Source organism: Pygocentrus nattereri, chromosome 24 (genome assembly GCF_015220715.1).
Source record: "Pygocentrus nattereri isolate fPygNat1 chromosome 24, fPygNat1.pri, whole genome shotgun sequence".
In the NCBI taxonomy this organism is placed as follows: Eukaryota; Metazoa; Chordata; class Actinopteri; order Characiformes; family Serrasalmidae; genus Pygocentrus; species Pygocentrus nattereri.
The window spans coordinates 10074203-10101524 of record NC_051234.1 but is presented as its reverse complement, the minus strand read 5'-3'; the positions used below and the strand labels follow the sequence as shown (position 1 = coordinate 10101524).

The 27322-nt window shown below is 41.6% G+C and overlaps 1 protein-coding gene across 1 annotated transcript; it reads right to left on the bottom strand.

Annotated features, from left to right (window-relative positions):
- Nucleotides 1-6978: 6978 nt before the first annotated feature.
- LOC119262357 (sialoadhesin-like) lies at nt 6979-24678 on the bottom strand. The gene is made up of 5 exons (XM_037533870.1): nt 24568-24678; nt 12296-12658; nt 11524-11778; nt 9255-9333; nt 6979-7095 (listed from the first exon to the last, which is right to left on the bottom strand). The coding sequence occupies exons 1-5, from the start codon at nt 24668-24670 to the stop codon at nt 7023-7025; spliced, it is 873 nt and encodes a 290-aa protein (XP_037389767.1). The 5' UTR covers nt 24671-24678; the 3' UTR covers nt 6979-7022.
- Between the last annotated feature and the right edge of the window lie 2644 nt (nt 24679-27322).

Genomic DNA, 27322 nt, shown 5'->3' with positions numbered 1-27322 from the left:
TAAGGACTCTCATTCGTTTTATTCCACTTTTATCAAACAGCTACTATAGTAGCATTCATCATAATACTAACAACTAAAAGTAAAACTACACTAAAGATAAACTAAAAGTCATTTTTCAGAAAATAAAAACAAACCTAGAACTATTCATGCACCCTTAAAACTACCTCAAACTAAGTAGAATCAAAACACAAAATGAAAAAAAAAATCCTAAAAACAAAAAGTAATGAAAATGTCAAAGCTATAATGAATGTAGGAAACTAAAGGGGCAGCAATAATTCCTACCGGTCAATGTGAGCAGAGTCAGAACCAGAAGCTGTAGCGTTTTCATCTCTCTTCTGGAGCGCATGCCACTTCTCAGAAGGCAGTGCAGGTTCTGTGAGAACATGTGCTCAGTGTGGGGTCTTGCACTGACAGTGAGAACTAAAAGAGCTTCTCCTTATAGAACAATAAAACAAACCATGTCTTCAGAAGGAAGTCCACAAACCCGAATACCACAAATGTATATTCCCAGCATTAGAAGGAGAGGCGGAGGCGCACAACCTACTGCAAAATTTCATATTTGCACCTTCACCACATCTGTGTGCTTTAAAACATTACATCAGAATGATGCACAGGCCCAAAATATGACATTGTTAAAAGCTAAAAAAAGTTTTTAAAGCAGGGAGGACAATAAAAACAGGCTAAAATATGGTGCTTTGTGCTTATGACAATTTTAATAGGCATGAGCGTCACTAATTAATGACGTTCTATTAAAAGACTGGTTTAGCAAGAGAGACACTGGAGTATTTTCACTTAAAATTAGTTCATGAAGCGAGTCTTGTTACAAAAATGATAACAGGACATTAGAGTCATAATTACTCTTTTAGTACTTTTACTTTCAATGCTTAAGTTCATTTGAAGGCAAATACTTTTGTACTTTTACTCAAGTGGAGGTCTAAAGGGGAGGAACGTCTACTTTTACTGGAGTAATATTTTACCTTGGGTATCTAAACTTTAACTCAAGTACGTGGTTTGTGTACTTTGTCCACCACAGGATAATTCACTCACATCCTCAGAAGACACGAACTTCACCAAGTTTAGACTGAGTTCACTTTGAATTCTCTTTCAATTGTTATATTCATTTGCTTGGGGAAGGGGTAAGAACAACAACCCACGCTACTAAATGTTCTTCATGCAATTACACATTTCCACCAAAGAGGTCTCCAAATCCCCAAATCTTACACAGTGCAGTTGTAAGTAAGGTGAACCACTTTGTTTGTTGCTTAAAAATGTAGGAAATGACTTTAGAGCAGATACCTCAACTGAACCAATGATGGAACAAACATATTTATTTTATATGTAAATTATTACATTCTTAATTTCCTTTTAAAATAATTTTGAAGCATTTTAGTCCAAATGTATAGCATCCATCCATCCATCCATCCATCCATCATCTTCCGCTTCTCCGGGGTTCGGGTCGCGGGGGCAGCATCCTGAGCAATGAAGCCCAGACCTCCCTTTCCCCAGCCACTTCCACTAGCTCCCTGGGAGGGATTCCGAGGCGCTCCCAGGCCAGCTGGGCGATATAGTCACGCCAGCGTGTCCTGGGTCTTCCCCGGGGTCTCCTCCCCGGTGGACTTGCCTGTGACACCTCCCAAGGGAGGCGTCCAGGAGGCATCCTAACAAGATGCCCGAACCACCTCAACTGGCTCCTCTCGACGTGAAGAAGCAGCGGCTCTACTCCGAGTCCCTCCCGGATGACCGAACTTCTCACCCTATCTCTAAGGGAGAGTCCAGCCACCCTGCGGAGGAAACTCATTTCAGCCGCTTGTATTCGCGATCTCGTTCTTTTGGTCATTACCCAAAGCTCATGACCATAGGTGAGGGTGGGAACGTAGATCGACCAGTAAATCGAGAGCCTTGCCTTATGGCTCAGCTCTTTCTTTACCACAACAGACCGGTAAAGAGCCCGCATCACTGCTGACCCAGCACCAATCCGCCTGTCAATCTCCCGCTCCCTTGTACCATCACTCGTGAACAAGACCCCGAGATACTTAAACTCCTCCACTTGAGGCAAGAGCTCATCCCCGACCCAGAGAGGGCTCTCCACCCTTTCCCATGGCCTCGGATTTGGAGGTACTGATCCTCATCCCGGCCGCTTCACACTCGGCTGCAAACCGATCCAGTGAAAGCTGAAGTTCACGGCCTGATGTCCCCAATAGGACCACATCATCTGCAAACAGCAGCGATGTGACCCTGAGGTCACCAAACCGGACACCCTCCATCCCCTGACTGCGCCTAGAAATTCTATCCATAAAAATTATGAATAGAATCGGTGACAAAGGGCAGCCCTGACGGAGTCCAACTCTCACTGGGAAAAAGTCTGACTTACTGCCGGCCATGCGAACCAAGCTCCTGCTTTGTTTGTACAGGGCCTGAATGGCTCGTAGCAAAGAGCCATGTACCCCGTACTCCCGAAGCACCGCCCACAGAATACCCCGGGGAACACAGTGGAATGCCTTCTCCAAATCCACAAAGCACATGTGGACTGGTTGGGCAAACTCCCATGAACCCTCAAGAATCCTGGAGAGGGTAAAGAGTTGGTCCAGTGTTCCACGACCAGGGCGGAACCCGCACTGCTCCTCCTGAATCCGAGGTTCGACTATAAGCCGGACTCTCTTCTCCAGTACCCTTGCATAGACCTTACCAGGGAGGCTGAGGAGTGTGATTCCCCTGTAGTCGGAACACACCCTCCGGTTCCCCTTTTTAAAAAGAGGCACCACCACCCCAGTCTGCCAATCAAGTGGCACCACCCCCGATGTCCACGCAATGTTGAAAAGGCGTGTCAGCCAAGACAGCCCCACAACATCCAGAGCCTTGAGGAACTCGGGACGGATCTCATCCACCCCTGCAGCCTTGCCGCCAAGGAGCTTCTTAACTACCTTAGCGACTTCGGCCTCAGTAATGGACAAGCCTATTCCCGTGTCCCCAGACTCTGCCTCCTCACTGGAGAACGTGTTGGTGGGATTGAGAAGGTCCTCAAAGTATTCCTTCCACCGCCCAATGACGTCTTCAGTCGAAGTCAGCAGCACACCATCTCCACTATATACAGTGCTAGTGGCACACTGCTTTCCCCTTCTGAGTCGCCTGACGGTTTGCCAGAATCTTTTCGGAGCCGTCACAAGTCACTTTCCAAGGCCTCACCGAACTCTTCCCACACCCGGGTTTTTGCCTTGGCAACGACTGAAGCCGCAGATCGCTTGGCCTGTCGATACCTGCCAGCTGCCTCTGGTGTCCTACAGGCCAACCATGTCCGGTAGGACTCCTTCTTCAGCTTGACGGCATCTCTCACCTGGGGTGTCCACCACCGGGTTCGAGGATTACCGCCCCGACAGGCACCAACTACCTTGCAACCACAGCTACAGTCAGCCGCTTCAACAATGGAGGAGCGGAACATGGCCCATTCTGAGTCAATGTCCCCCTCCTCCCCCGATATCTGGTCAAAGTTCTGACGGAGGTGTGAGTTGAAGATCAATCTGACAGGTTCTTCTGCCAGACGTTCCCAGCAAACCCTCACTATACGTTTGGGTTTGCCTGGTCTGACTGGCATCTTCCCCCACCACCTGATCCAACTCACCACCAGGTGGTGATCAGTTGACAGCTCAGCTCCTCTCTTTACCCGAGTGTCCAGTACACATGGCCACAAGTCCACTGACATGACTACAAAGTCAATCATTGAACTGCGGCCTAGGGTGTCCTGGTGCCATGTGCACTTATGGACATCCTTGTGTTCAAACATGGTGTTCGTTATGGACAAACTGTGGTTTGCACAGAAGTCCAAAAACTGAACACCACTCGGGTTCAGATCAGAGAGGCCATTCCTCCCAATCACACCCCTCCAGGTCTTACTGTCGTTGCCCACGTGAGCGTTGAAGTCCCCCAGTAGGACAATCGAGTCTCCAGGAGGAGCACTTTCAAGCACCCCTTCCAAGGACTCTATGAAGGCTGGGTATTCTGAACTGCTGTTCGGTGCATAAGCACAGACAACAGTCAGGACCCGTTCCCCAACCCGAAGGCGTAGGGAAGCTACCCTCTCGTCCACCGGGGAAAACCCCAACATACAGGCGCCGAGTCGAGGGGCTATGAGAAAGCCCACACCTGCCCGCCGCCTCTCACCATGGGCAACTCCAGAAAAGAAAAAAGTCCAGCCCCTCTCAAGGAGATTGGACCCAGAGCCCAAGCTGTGTGTTGAGGTGAGCCCGACTATATCTAGCCGGTACCTCTCGACCTCGCGCACCAACTCAGGCTCCTTCCCCACCAGTGAGGTAACGTTCCAAGTTCCAAAAGCCAGTTTCAGCAACCGAGGATCAGAACGCCAAGGCCCACGCCTTCGGACACTGCCCGATCCACAATGCACCGCACCCCTACTACTACCCCTCCCATCGGTGGTGGGTCGATGGGAGGGGGGACTCATGTAGCTCCTTCGGGCTGGGCCCGGCCGGGCACCATGAGTGAATGCCCGGCCACCAGACGCTCGCTGGCGAGCCCCTCCCCCAGGCCTGGCTCCAGGGTGGGGCCCCGGTAACCCTGATCTGGGCAGGGTACACAAGTCCTGCTTTGTTGTCCTCATAGGGGTGGTTATGGATCACACTTTGTCTGGCCTGTCACCTAGGACCAGTTTGCCATGGGAGACCCTACCAGGAGCTTTTGCTCCAGACAACATAGCTCCTAGGGTCCTTCAAGCACACAAACCTCTCCACCACGTTAAGGTGGTGATCCATGGAGAGGATGTATAGCATAAAGTTACAAAATACATTTTGTTTTATTTTTACACTCCTGTGGCCCTAAAAAATGGGCCAAGCCCAAAATATAATGGTATTAACTGATGGTTTTCTTTGTTCAAAGTCCTGATTTAAACCCTATAGAGAATGCTTGGTTAAACACAAACCAGCTTTGCAATGTTTTTCAGCTGTATAAAGCCATCAGTGCTGAGTGAAACAATATTTATTCTTCTTTCTGTACAAAAAAATGAACATTTTAAAAGTTCTCTTTGAATTCATCTGTTTGGGGAAGAGATCTGAAGCACAACCCATGCTACAAAATGTACATGCAGTTACACATTTCCACCAGAGGTGTCTCCAAATCCCCAAATCATACCTAGTGTGTCTATAGCTAAAGTGAACACTGACTGTTCTTTCTGTAAAAGACCATCTGCTAGTTTAAACTTCAACTTTTAAAGAAATCAAATAGAAAAACTGCCCCACACTAACTTACGGCAGCTGTTTGTTTAATTCTGGCTCATTTACTGACCAGCAATTTATTGTTATGACCATTAAAATCTTAATGTTGTTTCATTTTTCATTACATTGTTTTTATCATTGCACTTTGGCCCCTCCCTACAAGACAGAATATTTTTGCACCCCTGTTTCACGTGTGGTGAATTTGATCTTATTAATTCTATAGTCGTAACATTATTTTCTATCATATTGGTTGTACTGTGTAGATTCTGGTTGAGTTTACTCTGTGGGCCTCTGACTGAAATGGTAGTGGAGCTGATGCAGGAGGCAGCTGGACACGATAGGGGCCCCCTGAACGTCAACAATGCTATATATGGGGGTTAGACTACCGGGGCCATTTTGGAGACATCGAACTAGGGGCTATCTTAACAGAAACCAGATATGAGCTACACGTTCACGGCAGGTATAAAACCTGGAGTTGTAAATGTATGTGTCAGAGAAACTATTGGCGGTTCTCTCCAAGGTGTTTCACGAAGGCTTGTTTGTGATTTCGACCTCTCAATGCTAATAAACATCTTTATATGCAAGAGACGAGTGTCACCGAAGAGTTTGTTCCTACACCTTCACAGCATCGCTACTAAAGAAACCACACACGTTTGTCCTCACTCTTGTATGTTTTCACCAAGTGAGGTTTCCACATCTTTAGTTTCAGGATGTTTGGCAGTGTTTCTCACTTTGGTAATTTGGTATCTGACATCACTGAACTGCAACCACCATCAACAACCCATCCCCCCTCCACCCCCATAAGACCAACGTCTTCCTCAAAACCCGCTCCCTGTTCGCTTCAGTCCAACCGCAGCGCAGATAAACCTAAAGTGGTGACCACTGAGGCCAAATTTGTCACGAGATAAGGATCAACTTTTTTGTGCAGTGTCGTCTGAGAGCTGGTGACAGACAGCAGCACCTCACCAACTCAAACTTAACAACACCAGGCCTCATTCGCCAACTGTTCTTAAGAAGAAATTTCTTCTCATGTTGGATTTATTCTTAGATTATAGAATATAGAAAATAATCTACACACACTGAAGAGCAGAAAGGAGAGAACAGTTCTGCGCTTTAAGAACACGTCATGAATCTGACGCTGACTTTTTCTTAGGACCTTTATCATGAACACACTTAGGAAGATGTTGGTGAATGAGGCCTAGTACTGTGCATTCAGTGTTATATGTTGATGAAGATCTGATTCACTTCCATTTTTTTTTAAATCATACAATTTTTCTTTGAAATATATTGTATAAAAAAACCATCAAAAAAAGCAAAAACCATTGTAGTTTTGCTGAGGAACCTCCAGAAAAGAGAATATGGGATTATACATTCCAGCTCATTTCAGCCTCTGATTATTGTTGATATGAGTCAGCTACACATTCCTAGAAATCATCACATGCTGAAGGACCCACAGAAACAGTTCAGGAGGAAAATATGGTTTATTTAATGCTTACATTCTCAATCCTATAGTCCATTCAAGACCTCTTAAGGCCCAAATAGCTCATATAGCGATAAGCAGACCAAAGATCATCTCATCAAAGATCATCATCAAAATAATCATAAATAAGGCACCAAGCATGAAATTGTCATAAATCAGAATCTAGCTTTTGTTCCTATAATAGTTTTTTATGAAAACCAGCATAGTGGAATAAATAAACAAGTTCACACTAACAAATATATCATATCTGTTGAGTAGCCTGTGTCTTTATAATGATAATGACTATAAATTAGGGCTTTTGTGTACTTTTGTGTTTAAAGGCATTATTCTGTGGTCACTGTACTGTAGATAATGGTGGTGTAGGTGTCTTCTTTCTGCTGGTCAGTGCCGACAGACCTGCAATCACAGAAGCCCAATTAGCCCAAAAAGCACATTAACATTATTAACACCACAATATACACCGATCAGGCATGACCTTTATTTTGACGCTCATTGTCCATTTAATCAGTTCCACTTACTATATAGATGCACTTTGTAGTTCTACAGTTACAGACTGTAGTCCATCTCTGCACATTCTGTTAGGCCCCTTTTACCCTGTTCTTCAGTGGCCAGGACCCCCATGGACCCTCACAGAGCAGATACTGTTTGGGTGGTGGATCATTCTCAGCACTGCAGTAACACTGATGTGGTGATGGTGTGTTAGCGTGTATTGTGCTGGTCTGAGTGGATCAGACACAGCAGTGCTGCTGTGTCGCTGTGTCACTGCTAGCCTGAGCTCTTCATTTGAGTAGATTTCTAAAATCATACAGCATATGTCCAACTTAAAATGACAAGTCGTCATTCGGGACAGTTGTGTGATGAAGGTTAGGGACCCATCCCTGTGTCCAGAAGGTTGCTGGTTCGATCCCCTGAGCCAACAGTACATGACTAAAGTGCCCTTGAGCAAGGCACCTAACCCCCAACTGCTCCCTGGGTGCTCTGGATATGGCTGCCCACTGCTCTGGAGAAGTGTGCTTACTGCCCCCTAGTGTATGTGGTATTTCACTGCACAGATGGGTTTAATGCAGAGGCGAATTTTCTAGTTGTGGGATTATTAAAGGATAACTTAAAATCTTAAGGATTGGGCACACATTCATCTGTTAATGATGTCTGTGAATTTTTTTTACATTTTTTGTTCATTGTTATTTAAGATTATTGTGCTTATTGTATTTAAACTTTCCGAATTTAGATAGATAGATAGATAGATAGATAGATAGATAGATAGATAGATAGATAGATAGATAGATAGATAGATAGATAGATAGATAGAAATAAATCTAGGCATAAGTTAAAGTACAAGAGAAATAAAATCAATTATAAAAGTAAAAAAGTATATCTATTTAAATATCTAAGTTAATTACTATAATACTACTTAATATTACTATATATGTTTAGTATTAATGCTCTAATTTCACTGTAATGTTTTCCCTGGACACAAAATGGTTAAATTAATGAACCTCCCAAAAGAAATGGATCCAATTAGGTTTGTTTTCTCTGTGGTATCTAGGTAGATACAGCCTAGCAAGCTCTCCCATTGGTCAGGACTTCAGGAGCTGGACTGAAGGCTTTGCCCCTTAGATCACCTACCAACCTGATTAGAAATTAAATTGTCAGTTGACCAATCATGCTCTGATTTACAATGAGACCAATTTTACAAAAACACATCACTCTGGTTCTTCTAGATACCTCTAGAAACAGTGGCGGTAGCTCTATGTCAGAACTCTTCACTGAAAGAGTCACTGGAATTATGTAACTGATACATACAAGCTCAAATATCTGTTAGTGTCTTTAACAAGCTTCACATGTCCGTGTGTAATATAAAGCAGCCGAAAAACACCACAAGAAATCCCCCAGGGCTGCTAGCAGAAATTAGCATTAGTACTTTTTGGACATTTTTGGGCTGAACTGAAGGCCTCACTGTAACAGTCGCAGCTGGCCACCGATATGTGAGTAAATAGGATGTGTTGTTTGGACATACGTACATACAGAACTAGTGCATAACTGCAGTTACATCATTATTTCTCATTTCCTACATTTTTCATGTGTTTATTCTGTTCACTTCTGCCTTCTATGTGGTTTTATAGACTAAAATCAGGTGTAAGTCATTTGTTTATGATCATTTTCCAAACCTCTCTTCATCTCTTAGACATGCTGTTTATGTTACAGTGCCTTTGGAAATATATGAAAATAACCTCTGTTCTGATTGGCTGCCACATTCAAGAAGCAGTCCAGGCTGAAAGGCCAAGTGGGTGGAGCTATATAAGGTGAATAGATGCATATATGTGTAAATATGATTATAAATGTTTTTCAGACAGCTGGGTTCCTGACTACGCTGGTGGAGATCTACCAGTATGAGGAGTTTAGATCAAACCCTAATACAGCACATCTGATCCCACCAATCCAGGCCTTCAGGAGCTTCTGAATATCACAGACTGGTGTTGTTAGAACTCAGTAGATCTCCATGACTGAGCTGGTCACCCTGATAAACACACTGAAAGATATGAAAATATTCTCACCACATGCAGTAAAGTACAGCAGTCAAGGTCAGTATGACTACTATCAACCCAAGTGAGACCATGCTTGACAAAAAGAGACCTGTTAATAAAGAAACAGCAGGATTAGACCTGTAACTGAACACAATCCAGCTAAAGCAAGAGCATCCCCCATGACCTAAAGGGGAAATCCAGCAACTTTTTATAATCTCTGCATAATTAACTGGTGAAGATGTAAACAGAGTCGTTCAGAGCAGTTTAGTGTGGAACGCACTGGTCTAGAGAAACTTGCAGAGTCAGAACTGTTCACGGTGGAGGTGATAGGAACCAGACGTCCGCCTCTAAAAGCCTCACAGAAAGTTCCTATATGGAATCATTATGAATTCACTGGCTGATGCCTGAGACATTGATCTACAATAGCAATTCATGGTTGAGGGATACATGAAGGGTATTTTAAGGCAAATTAGTCCCCAAAGATTTTTTTTTTCAGATGCATCACTATTACCATCATTTACATTTACATTTACAGTATTTAGCAGACACTCTTATCCAGAGCAATTTACAAAAAGTGCTTTGTCTATCTAAAGAAAGTATCTTTGCTAGTTACCAACAGGCAAGATAGAAAGCTGGTATTGAGCTCTGGTACTGCTAGAAATACAATACAATACAATACAATACAATACATAAGTACAGTACAATACATTACAATCAATACTTATTTAAATTTAATTTAAGTGCTGTTGTATAAAGAGATGGTCTTCAGTCTGTGTTTGTAGACCGTGAGAGACTCTGATGTTCGGACAGACAGTGGGAGTTCTTTCCGCCACCTGGGTGCCAGTACAAAGAACAGTCTTGATGCTTGTCTTCCGCATACCTTGAAGGAATGGTGAGTCAAGCCGAGCTGTACTCGAACCTCGAAGGACTCATGATACAGTTTGAGATTTCACCATTGCCATCAATGTGTAGGGAGGGGCTGGTCCATTTTTGGCTTTGTACACAAGCATTAGGGTTTTAAATCTGATCCGTGCAGCTACAGGAAGCCAGTTAAGGAAGAGCAGCTGTGGGGTTACATGGCTGAACTTGCGGAGATTGAAGACGAGCTGTGCAGCTGTATTCTGAATGAGCTGCGGAGGCCTGATGGCCTGCTTAGGAAAACTATCTTAGTCAAGATGACCGGAGACTGAATGAGCACCTGGGGGGCCTCTCGAGTAAGGAAGGGTCAGATCCTCTGGATGTTGTACATGAACCTACATGACCATGTTAGGTGAGTGGAGAATGATAACTGGCCATCCAGGATCACACCAAGACTTCATGCCTCTACAGACGGAACAATCAGGGAGTTCTCGAATGAGATGGGAAGATCATGATGAGGACCATCAGCGCTACATATAAACTCAGACAAGACAAGTAGGTTGACTGGTGGTTTTGGATTGTAAATAAAATGTCTATATTTGTGTTGGAGTCATGGCAACCCCTGGGTCCTATCACCACCACTGTAAAGCCATCTGAACCATTTTATACCAAACCACTCTGAATCTCTCTGTTTACATCACAATCACTAAGATTATTGGGGAATTTAGAAAATTCAGGATTCTCCAGCTAGTTCTTTCTTTTCCTGCAGTGGTAAAGATTTTTAAACGTTATGAACTTTCTGAACATGCTGATCAGGATCAGAGCTCCCTCCTCGTTACAGAATCAATGCTCTTAAAAAAGATGGTTCTTCAAGGGTACAATATAGAACCATGAGACTCAAAGACCCCTTTACATACTTAAATGGTTTTATATAGCACCTGCTAACTTTTGGAAAATCCAGTTAGACATGAGTGGACATGAACTGACCAAACACACTGAAATAAACAGATTTCTGCTGTTTATGATGACGACTTAAGAAAAGACATGTTATAGATACAATTCATTAAACTAGTCTGAAAAAATTATTAACAGGACCAAAATCAACATTTCACCCTTAAAATAACTGTGTGTGATTTTTTTGTTGGTTTTTTTTTGGCTACTGTCTGAACACAGTCTAAAGTCTCCTTTTATTTGTGTCTGTAAACTATAGTCCAGTGGTCTCATTATCAAGATATGACTGTGTATCAGATGCTTCCTGATTGACATTTAAAATCTTTGTATGTTTTCATGAAAACTCTGAACAGAGCGCTAGAACATGTTAGTCAATAAGCAGATCACGTAATGTAGTTTAGTTGTTTATCATACGTTATATTACTATTTTACAAACAACTGTACCACATTTTAAAGCCTCGTCAGCATAGCTGCTTAGGGTTTGACCCACCTTCCACGTCAAGGCAGATCATTTCAGACGTGAAGTTCTCGTAGTTCCTCAAAGCACAGGAATAATTCCCAGAGTTCCTCATAGTCAGAGCAGGAAGGTGAAGAACAGAGCCTGATTCAGGTAAACGCTCTCTGTTCTTAAACCACACAAACTGTGGAGAGCTGAGAGTGCAGTTCACAGCGCAAGTCAGATTTACAGAGTCTCCTTCTTTTAGAGTCCCGTTTCCAGAGAGTCTGATCATCGACACCTGCACAACTTTTAGAGAGCAAGAAAGAGTCCACATGAGTGTGACATTAAGAGCTTATTACCACATGAAAACACTGCATGTTTGTGAAGATAATAATGCTTTTTCATATGCAGCCACTTTATCAGAAACCCCTCTCTTGTAGCTCTACCTTGTTGGTGTATAGATAGAGACTGTAGATCATCTGTTAATGTACAGTTTGTGTGATTAATAATCAGTTTCTGAACACAGATCCTCTCTTGTCTGGAGGTTTTTTGGGTGGTGCTCCACTCTCAGCCTAGTTGAGTGTCAGTGTTACTGCTGTGCTGTGCTGAGAATGGACCAACACCAAAATAATACCTGGACAATAGCACCCCTATGGTCAGAAACTGACCGGTGATGAATGGGTAGAGGGGGGTGATAAACTGTACACCTACATAGTGGTGCTATAAGGTAGGTGTTTCTAATAAAGTGGCCAGAGTGGAAGCAAAGTAGGTGTTTTTAATACACATTAATAATTTGGAGCTTTATTTTAATCTGAATGCTTACCTGCCACTTCAACAGTAACTCCAGGGTCACCTGTCCATCTTCCACCCTCAACATTAGTTATAAATCTGAATTTATACTCTCCAGAGTGACTGAACTGTACATTACTGATTAATAAAGTACAGTTTGATGTTTTGTCACCAACATACTTAAAGTCTCCTGAAGCTGCAGTAGAGTCACTGTTATAAACATACGATCCGTTCAGACACTTTTCTGAATTTGAGTTCATTGAGCACCAGAGAACTCTTTCCACCTGTTGCCCTAACTTTGGGTAGAAATAAGTGCAGGAAATGATGACATCAGATCCTCTCACAGCGCAGATCGGCTCAGGATAATTCACACCATATTCACCATCTGAGAGAACACCTGCAAAATATGAGTGTCATAAAACCTAATAAATCAGTGAGGACTGAAGAAGAAAAAAAATGTTTTTTAACTTTTAACTCAAATCTTCACTCTCACTCTAACAACCTGTCAGATACTTAAGATCATTAGTATTACATTTAGTTTTCTTTTTAATCAGTGTTATCTGCCACGCCTCCTGCCAAGGTTACCTCCTCTGTCTGCTCCCTTTCTTCTGCAGAGTCACTTGAGTACATAGACTGACTAGAGGACTCCAACTCCCATGAGTCAGTGGGAGATCATATGACTCCCCTACCATCACCAACCACCAACGAACATTCATTCCAGCACTCCTCCTCACTGGAGTTCTAATCTTTCATGTCATTTCATGCCATTAGTTAGTTAGAATAAAAGCCCAGGCTTTAGTCTAGTTCTTTGTGAAGCATTGCAAACCCATTTTGTTGCATAATGAGCGGTGTTTTTTGTGAAAAAAGCATTTTTTTGTATGACCTGCCATTTTGTGTTGCCCTTTTGGATTGAATTGCTGTGCATTACAGTTTTCAATCCTGGACTAGTTTTGTTTTTTCTCTAGATGCCACTCTTGTTTTGGTTATCCTGCCTGTCCTTAACTGTCCTGAGCAGTCAAGAAAACTTAACCCTTCTGTTTTTATCTGCGAGTGTCTGATCTGCACTGACTTTGCAACATTAGATGGATACTCATTGTCCATTTAATCAGCTCCACTTACTATACAGGTGCACTTTGTAGTTCTACAGTTACAGACTGTAGTGCATCTGTTTCTCTGATACTTTTGTTAGCCTCTTTTACCCTGTTCTTCAGTGGTCAGGACCTCCATCGACCTTCACAGAGCAGGTACTATTTGGGTGGTGGGTCATTTTCAGCACTGCAGTAACACTGATGTGGTGGTGGTGTGTGTTGTGCTGGTGTGAGTGGATCAGACACAGCAGTTCACCTTCATCAGTGGTGACAGGACGGTGTATGCTGGTGGACTATTCTCAGTCCAGCAGTGACAAGGAGGTGTTTAAAAACTCCAGCAGCACTCCTGCATCTGATCCACTCATACCAGCACAACACACACTAACACACCACCACCAGTGTTACTGCAGTGCTGAGAATGATCCACCACCCAAATAATTTTTTTCAATAGTTAATTTATAACATATTTTAATATATATATAGTTTCAGCTCACAGACCAATGTCCTGGCATTGACAAGAATGGAATAGAATTTGCTGGTATAATTCAGAGTTCATTGTTCCATCAATGATGGCAAGCCGTCATGGCCCAGATGCAGCAAACAGGCCCAAACCACGAAACTACCACCACCATGTTTCACACATGGGATAAGGCTTTTATGCTGGAATGCCGTGTTCTCCTTTCTCCACACATAACGCTACTCATTTAAACAAAAAAGATCTACTTTGATCTCATCCGTCCACAAAACATTGTTCCAATAGCCTTAGGTTTGTCCATGTGATCTTTAGCAAACTGCAGATGGGCAGCAGTGTTCTTTCTGGGGAGCAGAAGCTTTCTACTTGCAACCCTGCCATGCACACCTTTGTTGTTCAATGTTTTCCTGAAGGTGAACTCATAAACATTAACAGTAGCTACTGTGAAAAAGGCCTTTAGGTACCCTGGATTCCTTTCTGGCCTCACAGACTATTACACACCATGTTCTTGGTGTGATCTTTGTTGGTTGACCACTCCTGGGTAGCGTAATGAACTTGAATTTCCACCATTTGTACTATAGTCTGTCTGATTGTGGATTGGTGGGGTCCCAACTCTTTAGAGATGGTTTTTTTAACCTTTTCCAGCCTGACAAGCATCAACAGCTCTTCTTCTGATGTCCTCAGAAATCTCCTTTGTTCGTGTCATGATACACTTTCACAAACATGTGTTGTGAAGGTCAGACTGTGACAGATCCCTGTTCTTTAAATAAAACAGGTTGGTCACTCACATGACAAACTGAACACAGAACTCCAAACAGACCAGAAATAAACAAAACTCTTCAAACAATACATACACTTTGAACAGTACATCCAACAAACCATCCAAACAAACAAAGACCAGCAAACACAGGGTTTAAATACAAACCAGGACAACAAGGGACAGGTGGGAAACAGGTGGAAACAATCAGGGGTGGAGCCATGAAACTAGAGGGCAGGACTGAAAACCAAAACAGAAGCACATGGACAGGACTGGAAAGTAAACAAAACAAGCACATGGACCGGACTGGATTTTCTGTTCTCTTTCATTTACTACATTATTTTTTTTGTAATTGTTTTGACCACATTTAACGATTTACTTTACATAATTGTTCTAATTTAAGAATCAGAACTTCACCAACAAGTTAACTACACACCTTTATACTTTCAACAACACTTTTAAAGATTGTAACAAGGTTATAACAGTCTGGCAAAGAATGCTAGAGAATATGCAAATGAGACAAAAACTGCAGTGCATGAGATCTGCTCTCCAGCAGAGAGAGAAAAAGACAAGCTCGTCCAGAAGAAGAACCTTCACGCCAGTTTAGCAATACTTTGGTTTCCAACCCAATGAATGTGAAGCTGTACTGAATGTTGCTTAACAGTCTTCTCTCTGTGCTTGTATCTAAGCAGCAACCAGCTCCAGTTACTCAGTTACATGTATTTTCCAGCAAATCTTTCATGGATTTGCACTTTTCTCAGTATTTACAAATAATAATAGTTTTACTTAAGTGCAGTTCACTCACAGTCATAAAGGTACTAACTACTCACTGGGGCAGTTCCCCTCTTGTCACTGGGGTGGGACCCTTAAGGGTACAGCTCAGTACCTTTAGTGCGTGAACATAACTGTACCCTAATCCACTGAAATGATGGTTTCTAAGCTGCACTGACTCCACACACCCCGTCTCATCTCCAGCCTTTTTATTTTACTGTTCAGTTTTAAAACATTCGATCGTGAAAAGGTACAAATATGAACTTTTCACCTGGAAAAACTTGTTTCACCCTTTCTATTCAATTATCAGGGTGGCATGGTGGCACAGAGGCACAGTGGGTAGTGCTGTCGCCTCACAGCAAGAAAGGTCTGGGTTCAATTCCTGGCTGGGCGAGTTTGCATGTTCTCCCTGTGTCTGTGTGGGTTTCTTCTGGGTTCTCCGGTTACCTCCCACTCTCCAAAGACATGCAGTCAGACTAATTGGACATTCTAAATTGCCCCTAGGTGTGAATGCGTGTGCATGTATGTCTGTCTGCCTGCCCTGCGATGGACTGGCGACCCGTCCAGGTTGTATCAGCTGGGATAGGCTCCCGCGACCCTGATAGATGATATGTATTCAATTATCTGTCAAAATGACAATTAAGTATTTTTAATTTTCCAGCATCAGGAAAAAAGCAGAAAACATAAAATGACAATGATATAAATACTATCAATAATATAATAATATCCAAATACACCCAGCAAAAAAGCTTCTGTATAGTATTGATAAAGGGTTCTTTGACTGCAGCAATAGTGGAACCCTTTTATAGTGCTACATAGAGCCATTTTAGAAGGGTTGTTTAAAGAACCATCATAGAGCAGAACAATTTAACCATGCAAAGAACCATTAATGCTTTAAAAAGGTCCTCTGAGTGTTCATGGTTCTGTATTGACACATTGCATTTACTGATGAAGCCTTGAAGAACCATTTTTTGAACAGTGTTACAGCCATGCAGGACCTGAGCCGCATTCAGCCACAACAAAACGCAGCAAATCGTTTATTTAAATGGAAATGGTGATGTGTTGAAGACTCTGTTGTATTGCGCGAACAACTGTGGCCACTGAGAAGGACACTCTGTGTTCTTTTAAAAGAATTTTCTTTTCAAAGAGTTTAAATATGAAAACGTGTCTTTTAACATCTTTAATTCTAGTGTTCATTTTTTTAGAATCCATTGTGTGCATTGCCTTTTTAATATGATGGGGTTTATATACACTGCATGTCACTGCTGATTGAGCGACACCTCTGACACATGCAGTACACCAGAGGACAAAGCCTGGTCCAAGCTGGAAACCATAGCAAAACAGTACACAACAGAGATTAAACGTGCCCCAGGTACACGACAAACACTGTCCCCGTCAGGAAACAAATCAAACAAAGAAGCTGAACAATGGACTGACCACCCCAGAGTTCAGATCTCAATAACAATAAATACACCAGGATTATTACAGAAAATGCTAAACCATGGTTCGCAACCCAAATGCCAAGAAGAGCCATTTTGTCCTTTCACCAAAAATCAAACCACCTTGGGAGTCACCTTGGGAGTTAATGTGCATTTTACCATCTTGGCTGTAAATATGTCTCAGTATGTGCTGATGTGCTGGTAAAGGCTAACAAATCTAATATACATGAAAACACAGACTTACTTTGCTCTGCTTTAATCTTTAGCTCAGCTACAGCCACTTTTCTCACATCTCCAGCAGGAAACTTTTCCACAAATGTAGAACAGTTTCTTGTAAAATGTCTCAACATTCAACTTTTTTGCTTCTCATTCGCCAGCTTCTTGTTCAATTGTACCCATTCCACCTTGTTCTGCAGTTACATTCTGGCACCTCAGACACCATTTAAGGTGGAACGAGAAGCTGGAAACTGAGAAACTGACTTCAGCTTCATGACATTTTCATTGTTTTGTCAGTTTCTCATTGCAGATTAAACATATCAGGAAACCAGCTGGAGTGATTATAAACACAAATAAGTTTGTCTCCAAATTATCGATGCTCATTTTAAATCATTCTCTTTGCATTTCATTGGCTACTAGCTAGGCGAGATTGTTGTCTGCATTGTTATGGTGACCAGCAGTCTGTGCTGATCTTCGGGGTTAAAGCCTGAATTAGCAGTTCTACATTAACTCCAATGTTTAAGATCATTTATTGTTAAAACTGTGTTGAACAATTAGCAGAGCTTTATTTAACTGTAAAGGAAGATTATTTTATTTCTACCTAAACATCTAATTCTCATGTGGAGACATTTTACATGACAGTAAAAGAGCCACATGTTGCCGAACTTGGGCTAAACCAACTTCTAAGACTGAACTTTGGAGGTGTGCCTATAGATTCTTTGAGGAACTGAAAGTGAGTCTTGTGAAAAGAATGGAAGCTGAAATAAAGGTAAAGAGTGATTCACTGACTGAACACAGCTGAGATTAGATGAAGTAGTTGATGCTTCTGTTTTTTTCCTGATGTTTGGACATGAATAACTTGTACATTATGGCTAATTTGACTAAAAATGTTATAAACACTAATGCAGTCTCTGACTTTTACGCGGTACTGCACATCTGTGAAGAACATAATCTACTTCAGACTCAGTTTCAATTTAGCCAATCACACTTTTTTCTGTTTCTATTATGTTATTGACAGACCTATATTCTGGATTATTGTTGCTCAGATCTCTCACGTTGCCTCAGCAAACTTCGCTTCCTGTACAGACTGACACTCGGTGGAGTAAGAAGTTCCTTTAAGATAAAAATAAACGTTGCTAAAAGTTTACAGACTTTGGTGTGTGGACCTACATTCAACTTTGACAGACTTATTACAGTCTAAACAGATGTGTGGAAAGCAGCCTAAACCCATATTCCTATTCTTCTTCCTGTGAAATAATCATTCATGTAAAAGCACGTTTCCAAAAACCAGCTTGAGTAGAAGAACAAAAGTGCTGAGTAACTTGTAGAAGCGCAGTGGAACGTCTTACTCCATCCAGCTTCTATCAGCATAAGAAGTGAAGTCTTTTAGTCTATTCTTCCCTTTTTTACAACATTTTTACAACAAAGCTTGACATTGTAACAATAACAGAACCCTTCTTGGTGCTATATACAACCATCATTCTCCATCATTCTCCATACATTCTCCATCCATCTGAAGAACCCTGTCACCATGCAAATAAGGGTTCTTTGAGTGTTCTTGCTTCTATATAGAACCATTTTCTTTACTAAAGAACCCTCTTTTTTAAGAGTGGACGCACCTGGGGATGTTTAGGTCTTTGCTTCGGCTTTTTAATAATGCTACTTTAAGAAGCTCTTCCACTTTCATTATTCATCATTTGTTATGTGCAATCTTCTCAACCAACGGCAACATCTTTTATAATGACCGTAAATTACATTAACTTTTTTTTGCAGTATTAACATGTAGCAATGAAGAACTTGATTGATTTCTGACCTTAACTAACCACAAACAAGTGTCTGAACACTTGTTTCCCCTCACTGTACTGTATCAGTATCACCAGTTAAAAACACTTTAAGGGGTTAAAAAGGTTCTTCACACTTGCTCACACCTTCTTTCATTGTTTTTATCTCAGATTAACTAAGTGACTCTACCCACTTCTGCATGTAAGAAACTAAAAGAGCAGCAATAATTCCTACCGGTCAGTGTGAGCAGAGTCAGAACCAAAAGGTGCAGCATCTTCATCTCTCCTCTGGAGCGCATGCCACTTTTCAACATGTGGTGAAGGTTCTGTGAGCGCTTGCGTCTGCTTATCTCTGTGGGAACTTAAAGTGCTGGTCCTTACAAAAAAAAACTGCTTCTAAAGAAGAACAAACCCAAACACCACAGCTGTTCCCTCCCCTTCACACGTTAGAATCAATGATGCAGACAGCAAAACTACCACAACATTTTATGCTTATATCTAAACTGTGCTCTATGGCCACATCTGGGGCCGTATTGCAGAAACTTCTTAAGTCAGTATCACAGAAACATTCTAATTAGACTAAACCTCCCTAAATACTGTCCTAAGTTTAGGATAAACTTTCTGTTTAAGGTCCGTTTCTATGGTTTTTAGGCAGCTGTGTCAGGCAGCATAGCTCACTACCAGCATAATGAGCTACATTTATTTCTACTGTAAAATGCTGCTTTCACTGTAAGATGCTTTTCTTTTCTAACTCTGCGTTTTAAAAATCTCAAACGCTGCAGACTCACACTCAACTATCCCTCTTATTACCTTCGTGTGTTAATGTTGATGATGAAATATTACAGTGATGACGGTGAATAATGAGGAGAAAGAGCTGAACGTCTGCCTGTTTATTAGGAGGAATGATGTTAGCGTGCTCAGCTAAAGCATTTGGGAAATGGAGACTGAAACTGGGGACACTCTGATAAACACCACAGAGTGCAGCCACCATATTCTTAACTTCAAGTTTAGCACATTTTAGTTTTTTTAACCTTTTTTACACCAGTCTGGCTAACTAACTTGATTATCCTAATTATGTGTTCATGTTTCAGTTGTGTTTGTGGTCGGTTGCTAGGTAATAGACATGACAGTTGATTGTCGACTTTAATGAAGTGGGATTAAGATTTCCTAACTTGGGGGCACAGTGGAGAAGGCAATGAGTAGGATGTGTAGAACATGGCTTACTTACTCCTGCTTACTCCTTACTTCAATTACTTCTTTATTTTATTGCACATTATTTTCATAATAGCCCACAGCCAGAGTCAGCAGTGGACACTGCGGCCCTGAGAGCAGACGTCCTTGCCTCATTGAAAATGGACATCCCTGCAATTATCAAGTCAGAGCTAAAGAGTGCACTTGCTGAAGAATTCAGCTCTCTGTGAGCTGAAAGAAGTTAAGGCCGAAATTGTAAACAACACAGCGGCTATTCGTACTGGAATGGACCCCATGAAGCACACCGTCAGCGACATGGTAGAGGGCCTGTCTTCATGGCCAGTGAGGTAATTGAGCTGCGGACTACAGTGGCGGGGCTCAAAACCGAGATGGCTGAACTGAAGGAGAAGTGCGAGGATTTGGAGGGGAGAATACGAAGATGCAATATCCATATCATGGGGATCGCGGAAGAATCCGGCTCATGCTCAACTACAGTCTCTAATCTTCTGAAAGAAGTGTTGCATCTGGAAAAAGACATTCGTGTCGACTACTTGCACAGGGGTCTAACTCTGGGAAAGCCGAACGGGAAAGCATGTGTTGTTATCGCCAATCTGTATTACTACCAGGACTGTGTCACGATTGGCCCCTCCTAGTCCTGTCCATGTGTTCTTGTTCTGGTTTAGCCCATGTGCGTTTGTTTTGGTTTAGCCCCCTCGTTTCATGACTCCGCCCCTGATTGTGTCCACCTGTTTTGCACCTGTCCCTCATTTTCCATGTGTATTTAAGCCCTGTGTTTGCCTCTTGTCTTTGCTGGTCTTTGTTTGCTGTTTGTTTGAATCTCATTGCTGTGTTGGTGTTATCTGCATTGTTGTGTGTTGGCTGTCTTGTTATTTGTTTGTTTGTGATGTTATTCTGGTTTTTGTCATGTCTGCCCCCCCGATCTATCCGTATTGGCTCTATGACCCTTGACTGTCTCGACCCTGATTTTGGATTTGCCCATGATAAAAGTCACTTATCTCTGCACGTGCGTCCGCCTCCTCGCTCCCTGTCACAGACTGTGTTCATGTGCTGTGCCAAGTTCGGGAGAGCGGACCACTTCTCTACAAGGGAGAACCGATAGCCATCTTCCCAGACTACACCACAAAGGTCGCCAAGGCCTGCGCGGCATTCAAGGATGTTTGGAATCTCCTTCGAGGCTGGCATGATGTTCGCTATGGCATAATATTCCTGGCTCGGCTCCGCATTTCATTCAACGGTGACATGAAGGAATTTCTGGATCCTGAAAAGGCGATGAACTACGTGAAAGGCATCACTGCATTTTGACTCATTTTGTTCTGAATGCCTCAGTTCATGCGTTTTCTATTTCAGTCAGCGATGATCATACGGACGGGCTCTTCTTGTTTCTTTGATTGTAGAGGGTTTGGCAGGAGCCAACAGGCTGGTCACTGAGTCGTTCCCCATTGCTAAGACGTCATGTGTGAACTTTATTGTGAGGGGTGTGACAGTCACCATGTTCTTTTGGTTAACAGGGTTGGGGACCTATCAGACCTGTACTTACAACTGTTTATTTTGCTAACTTACTATCTCTTTTTTCTTTATGTGCTTTTGATTCTATTATTTGGTTCAATGGGTCAGAACTGTGATTATGTTATTCCTTATTATGCCCAATGGAAGATACAAATAGCTTAAGAAGACCTAAAGGTTGCTTGGTTAACTTTATAAGCTGGAATGTTAAGTCTCTAAAGAATCGATTAGGAGTATGCAAAGCAGTAGATCTCCTGGGCCAGATGGCTATCCCTCTGAGTTCTTTAAAGCATTTTCAGAACAACTTGCTCCACTCCTTTTATCTATATTTCAGGAATCACTTGACTCTCAGTCCCTCCCCCCTACTGTGCGTGAAGCACCCATTTTGCTTATATTAAAGAAGGACAAAAATCCTCTTCAATGCAGTTCATATCGTCCAATATCAGTCTTGAATACAGACGTAAAGATTCTTGCAAAACTTTTAGCCCTTCGTCTTGAACAGCCTCTACCCTCCATTATCTCTACAGACCAAACAGATGAAGAATAGATATTCTTTCTTTAACAGTAGGCGTCTTCTTAATATTCTTTATGACCCCTCTCCATCCGCCACCCGAGATTTTACTATCACTCGATGCCGAAAAAGCTTTCGACAGGGTGGAGTGGGGTTATCTTTATTGTACGCTCGAGAAGATTGGTTTCGGATCAAAATATATATCCTATATTAAGACAATATATTCTTCATTATTCTATGGCTGTGGTACGCACGAATAACAACCTGTCTGCTCACTTTCATCTACAACGAGGCACGCAACAAGGTTGTCCATTATCCCCCTTATTGTTCAATATAGCTATCGAACCATTAGTGTCAGCCCTGCGTCAGGATATTCTTATAAAAGTATTTATCATGGGGACCAGGAGCATAAATTATCACTTTATGCTGACGATTTATTACTTTACATCTCTGATCCTATGGAGAGCCTTCCTAGGTTGTTAGATTTATTTGGTGAATTTGGGAAAATATCGGGCTACAAGATAAATCTTTCTGAAGTGATGCCAGTTAATGCCACTGCCAAGGGCTTTCACTACAGCTTAACCCCTTTCAAAATTAGTAAAGAGATGTTTAGGTACTTGGGAATATGGATTACACACAACTACAAAGATCTCTGTAAATTAAACTTTCTTCCCATGATATCCTGCTTAAAACAGGATTTCAAACATTGGGAATTGCTACCCCTCTCTTTATGTGGAAGGATCAATACAGTTTAAGATTTTTTAAGACGTTTTATATTTATTTCAGAGCCTTCCTATTTTCTTAACCAGTTCTTTCTTTAGATATTTGGATGCGCTAATTTCAGACTTCATATGGAATAAAAAATAAAAGACTCCACGTATACAGAAGTGTATATTGCCAAAATCTCAATCCCAGGATGGTATGGCGCTCCCCAATTTTCGATTTTATTAATGGGCAGCCAATATTAGAAATTTGCTGTACTGGATGGAGAGTATAGAGGAGTCTCACACCCCTAAGCGGGTGATCTTAGAAAATTCATCCTATCACTCCACCTCCTTGTCAGCACTATTATGCTCCAGGCTCCCATGGGAAAAGCCTATCTCCTATTACAGCAAGAATCCCATTGTTATACAATCAATTAAAATTTGGAACCAGTTTAAACGGGCTTTCGCTCTTTTCTGTGCCTCAGTTCATGAATGTAGCTCCTTCTGACCTTCTCTGTACTTCTCTACCAACACTCTCAACGCAAAAATTGCATCTGTGGTACTCTTTCTGGGCATGAAACCAAACTGCTGCTCACTGATCTGGACCTCTCGCCTTAGCCTTGCTTCAACAATGCTTTCCCATACCTTCAGATAAGATAAGATAAGATAATCCTTTATTAGTCCCACAGCGGGGAAATTCACAGTATTACAGCAGCAGCAGAATAACAGGAGTAAGGCACTCAGTAATAGAAACGGGAAACAGTATAAACCTTATCAACATTATAAATAATAAAAATTTAAGCTAAATCTCTAGACTATTTACAACAAAATAAGGATAATAATAAAATAAAATAAAATAAGAGTTGCATAGGAATCTGTATTGCACTTAGCATATTGCACAATGAAAAATGTTTGCATTCTGAATGTAAGTGTATATTGTATGTGGTCTACTGGGAGCAGTGCTGGTTGTACAGTCTCACAGCAGCAGGAAGGAAGGACCTGCGATAGCGCTCCTTCACACACTTGGGGTGAAGGAGCCAGTCACTGAAGGAACTGCCCAGTGCTGCCAGAGTCTCACGCATGGGGTGGGAGTCGTTCTCCAGCATGGATGCTAGCTCCACAGGTATGTCATCTGGACCAACTGCCTTTCCATTCTTCATCCTTTTTAAAGCTGCCCTCACTTCCACCTTACTAATTCTCTGCACTTCCTGATCCACTACCTCTCCCCCCGTTGTCCTCCTCTCTCTCTCGTTTTCCTCATTCATTCGTTCTTCAAAGTACTCCTTCCATCTACTCAACACTCTCTGTTCACTCACTAGTACATTTCCCTCTCTTTATCAGCCTAACCTGCTGTACATCCTTTCCAGCTCTATCTCTCTGTTTAGCCAAACGATACAAGTCCTTTACTCCTTCTTTACTGTCCTACAGGAACAGTGAAAGTGCAAATAAACACTGCGGCGACTATCTTGACCACTGGAATTCTCCCTTTTGCCCAATGTTAATAACAGAACATCACAATAGTATTGATATAAGTGTAACTGTAATGTGAAACTTTTCTGTGTTCAGCCGTCTTTAAGGACTCTCATTCGTTTTATTCCACTTTTATCAAACACCTACTATAGTAGCATTCATCATAATACTAACAACTAAAAGTAAAACTACACTAAAGATAAACTAAAAGTCATTTTTCAGAAAATAAAAACAAACCTAGAACTATTCATACACCCTTAAAACTACCTCAAACTAAGTAGAATCAAAACACAAAATGAAAAAAATCCTAAAAACAAAAAGTAATGAAAATGTCAAAGCTATAATGAATGTAGGAAACTAAAGGGGCAGCAATAATTCCTACCGGTCAGTGTGAGCAGAGTCAGAACCAGAAGCTGTAGCGTTTTCATCTCTCTTCTGGAGCGCATGCCACTTCTCAGAAGGCAGTGCAGGTTCTGTGAGAACATGTGCTCAGTGTGGGGTCTTGTACTGACAGTGAGAACTAAAAGAGCTTCTCTTTATAGAACAGTAAAACAAGCCATGTCTTAAGAAGGAAGTCCACAAACCCGAATACCACAAATGTACATTCCCAGCATTAGAACGAGAGGCGGAGTACAGTATCTCTACTTTAACTCAAGTACGTGGTTTGTGTACTTTGTCCACCACTGGATAATTCACTCACATCCTCAGAAGACACGAACTTCACCAAGTTTAGACTGAGTTCACTTTGAATTCTCTTTCAATTGTGAGATTCATTTGCTTGGGGAAGGGGTACGAACAACAACCCACGCTACTAAATGTTTTTCATGCAATTACACATTTCCACCAAAGAGGTCTCCAAATCCCCAAATCGTGCAGTTGTAAGTAAGGTGAACCACTTTGTTTGTTGCTTAAAAATGTAGGAAATGACTTTAGAGCAGATACCTCAACTGAACCAATGATGGAACAAACATATATTTATTTTATGTATTTTATGCAATTTTAAGAATGTAAATTATTACATTCTTAGTTTCCTTTTAAAATAATTTTGAAGTATTTTAGTCCAAATGTATAGCATAAAGTTACAACATACATTTTGTTTTATTTTTACACTCCTGTGGCCCAAAAAAATGGGCCAAGCCCAAAATATAATGGTATTAACTGATGGTTTTGGTTGTTCAAAGTCCTGATTTAAACCCTATAGAGAATGCTTGGTTAAACACAAACCAGCTTTGCAATGTTTTTCAGCTGTATAAAGCCATCAGTGCTGAGTGAAACAATATTTATTCTTCTTTCTGTAAAAAAAATGAACATTTTAAAAGTTCTCTTTGAATTCATCTGTTTGGGGAAGAGATCTGAAGCACAACCCATGCTACAAAATGTTCATGCAGTTACACATTTCCACCAGAGGTGTCTCCAAATCCCCAAATCATACGTAGTGCATCTATAACTAAAGTGAACACTGACTCTTATTTCTGTAAAAGACCATCTGCTAGTTTAAACTTCAACTTTTAAATAAATCAAATAGAAATCTTGTATACCAAGTGAGGTTTCCACATCTTTAGTTTCAGGATGTTTGGCAGTGTTTCTCACTGGTAATTTGGTATCTGACATCACTGAACTGCAACCACCATCAACAACCCATCCCCCCTCCACCCCCATAAGACCAACTTCTTCCTCAAAACCTGCTCCCTGTTCGCTTCAGTCCAACTGCAGTGCAGATAAACCTAAAGTGGTGACCACTGAGGCCAAATTTGTCACGAGATAAGGATCAACTTTTTTGTGCAGTGTCGTCTGAGAGCTGGTGACAGACAGCAGCACCTCACCAACTCAAACTTAACAACACCAGGCCTCATTCGCCAACCGTTCTTAAGAAGAAATTTCTTCTCATGTTGGATTTGTTCTTAGGTGAGAAAATAATCTACACACACTGAAGAGCAGAAAGGTGAGAACAGTTCTGCGCTTTAAGAACACGTCATGAATCTGACGCTGACTTTTTCTTAGGACCTTTATCATGAACACACTTAGGAAGATGTTGGTGAATGAGGCCTAGTACTGTGCATTCAATGTTATATGTTGATGAAGATCTGATTCACTTCCATTTTTTTTAAATCATACAATTTTTCTTTGAAATATATTGTATAATTTAACAATATTTAAGAGCAAAAACCGTCGTAGTTTTGCTGAGGAACCTCCAGAAAAGAGAATATGGGATTATACATTCCAGCTCATTTCAGCCTCTGATTATTGTTGATATGAGTCAGCTACACATTCCTAGAAATCATCACATGCTGAAGGACCCACAGAAACAGTTCAGGAGGAAAACATTGTTTATTTAATGCTTACATTCTCAATCCTATAGTCCATTCAAGAACTCTTAAGGCCCAAATAGCTCATATAGTGAGACGCAGACCAAAGATCATCTCATCAAAGATCATCATCAAAATAATCATAAATAAGGCACCAAGCATGAAATTGTCATAAATCAGAATCTAGCTTTTGTTCCTATAATAGTTTATTATGAAAACCAGCATAGTGGAATAAATAAACACTAACACTAACAAATATCATATCGTTGTGTAGCCTGTGTCTTTATAATGATAATGACTATAAATTAGGCCTTTTGTGTACTTTTGTGTTTAAAGGCATTATTCTGTGGTCACTGTACTGTAGATAATGGTGGTGTAGGTGTTTTCTTTCTGCTGGTCAGTGCTGACAGACCTGCAATCACAGAAGCCCAATTAGCCCAAAAAGCACATTAACACTATTAACACCACAATATACACCGATCAGGCATGACCTTTATTTTGACGCTCATTGTCCATTTAATCAGTTCCACTTACTATATAGATGCACTTTGTAGTTCTACAGTTACAGACTGTAGTCCATCTCTGCACACTCTGTTAGGCCCCTTTTACCCTGTTCTTCAGTGGCCAGGACCCCCATGGACCCTCACAGAGCAGATACTGTTTGGGTGGTGGATCATTCTCAGCACTGCAGTAACACTGACGTGGTGATGGTGTGTTAGTGTGTATTGTGCTGGTCTGAGTGGATCAGATACAGCAGGGCTGCTGTGTCGCTGTTTCACTGCTAGCCTGAGAATATTCCACCAACCAAAAGTATCCAGCCAACAGCATCCT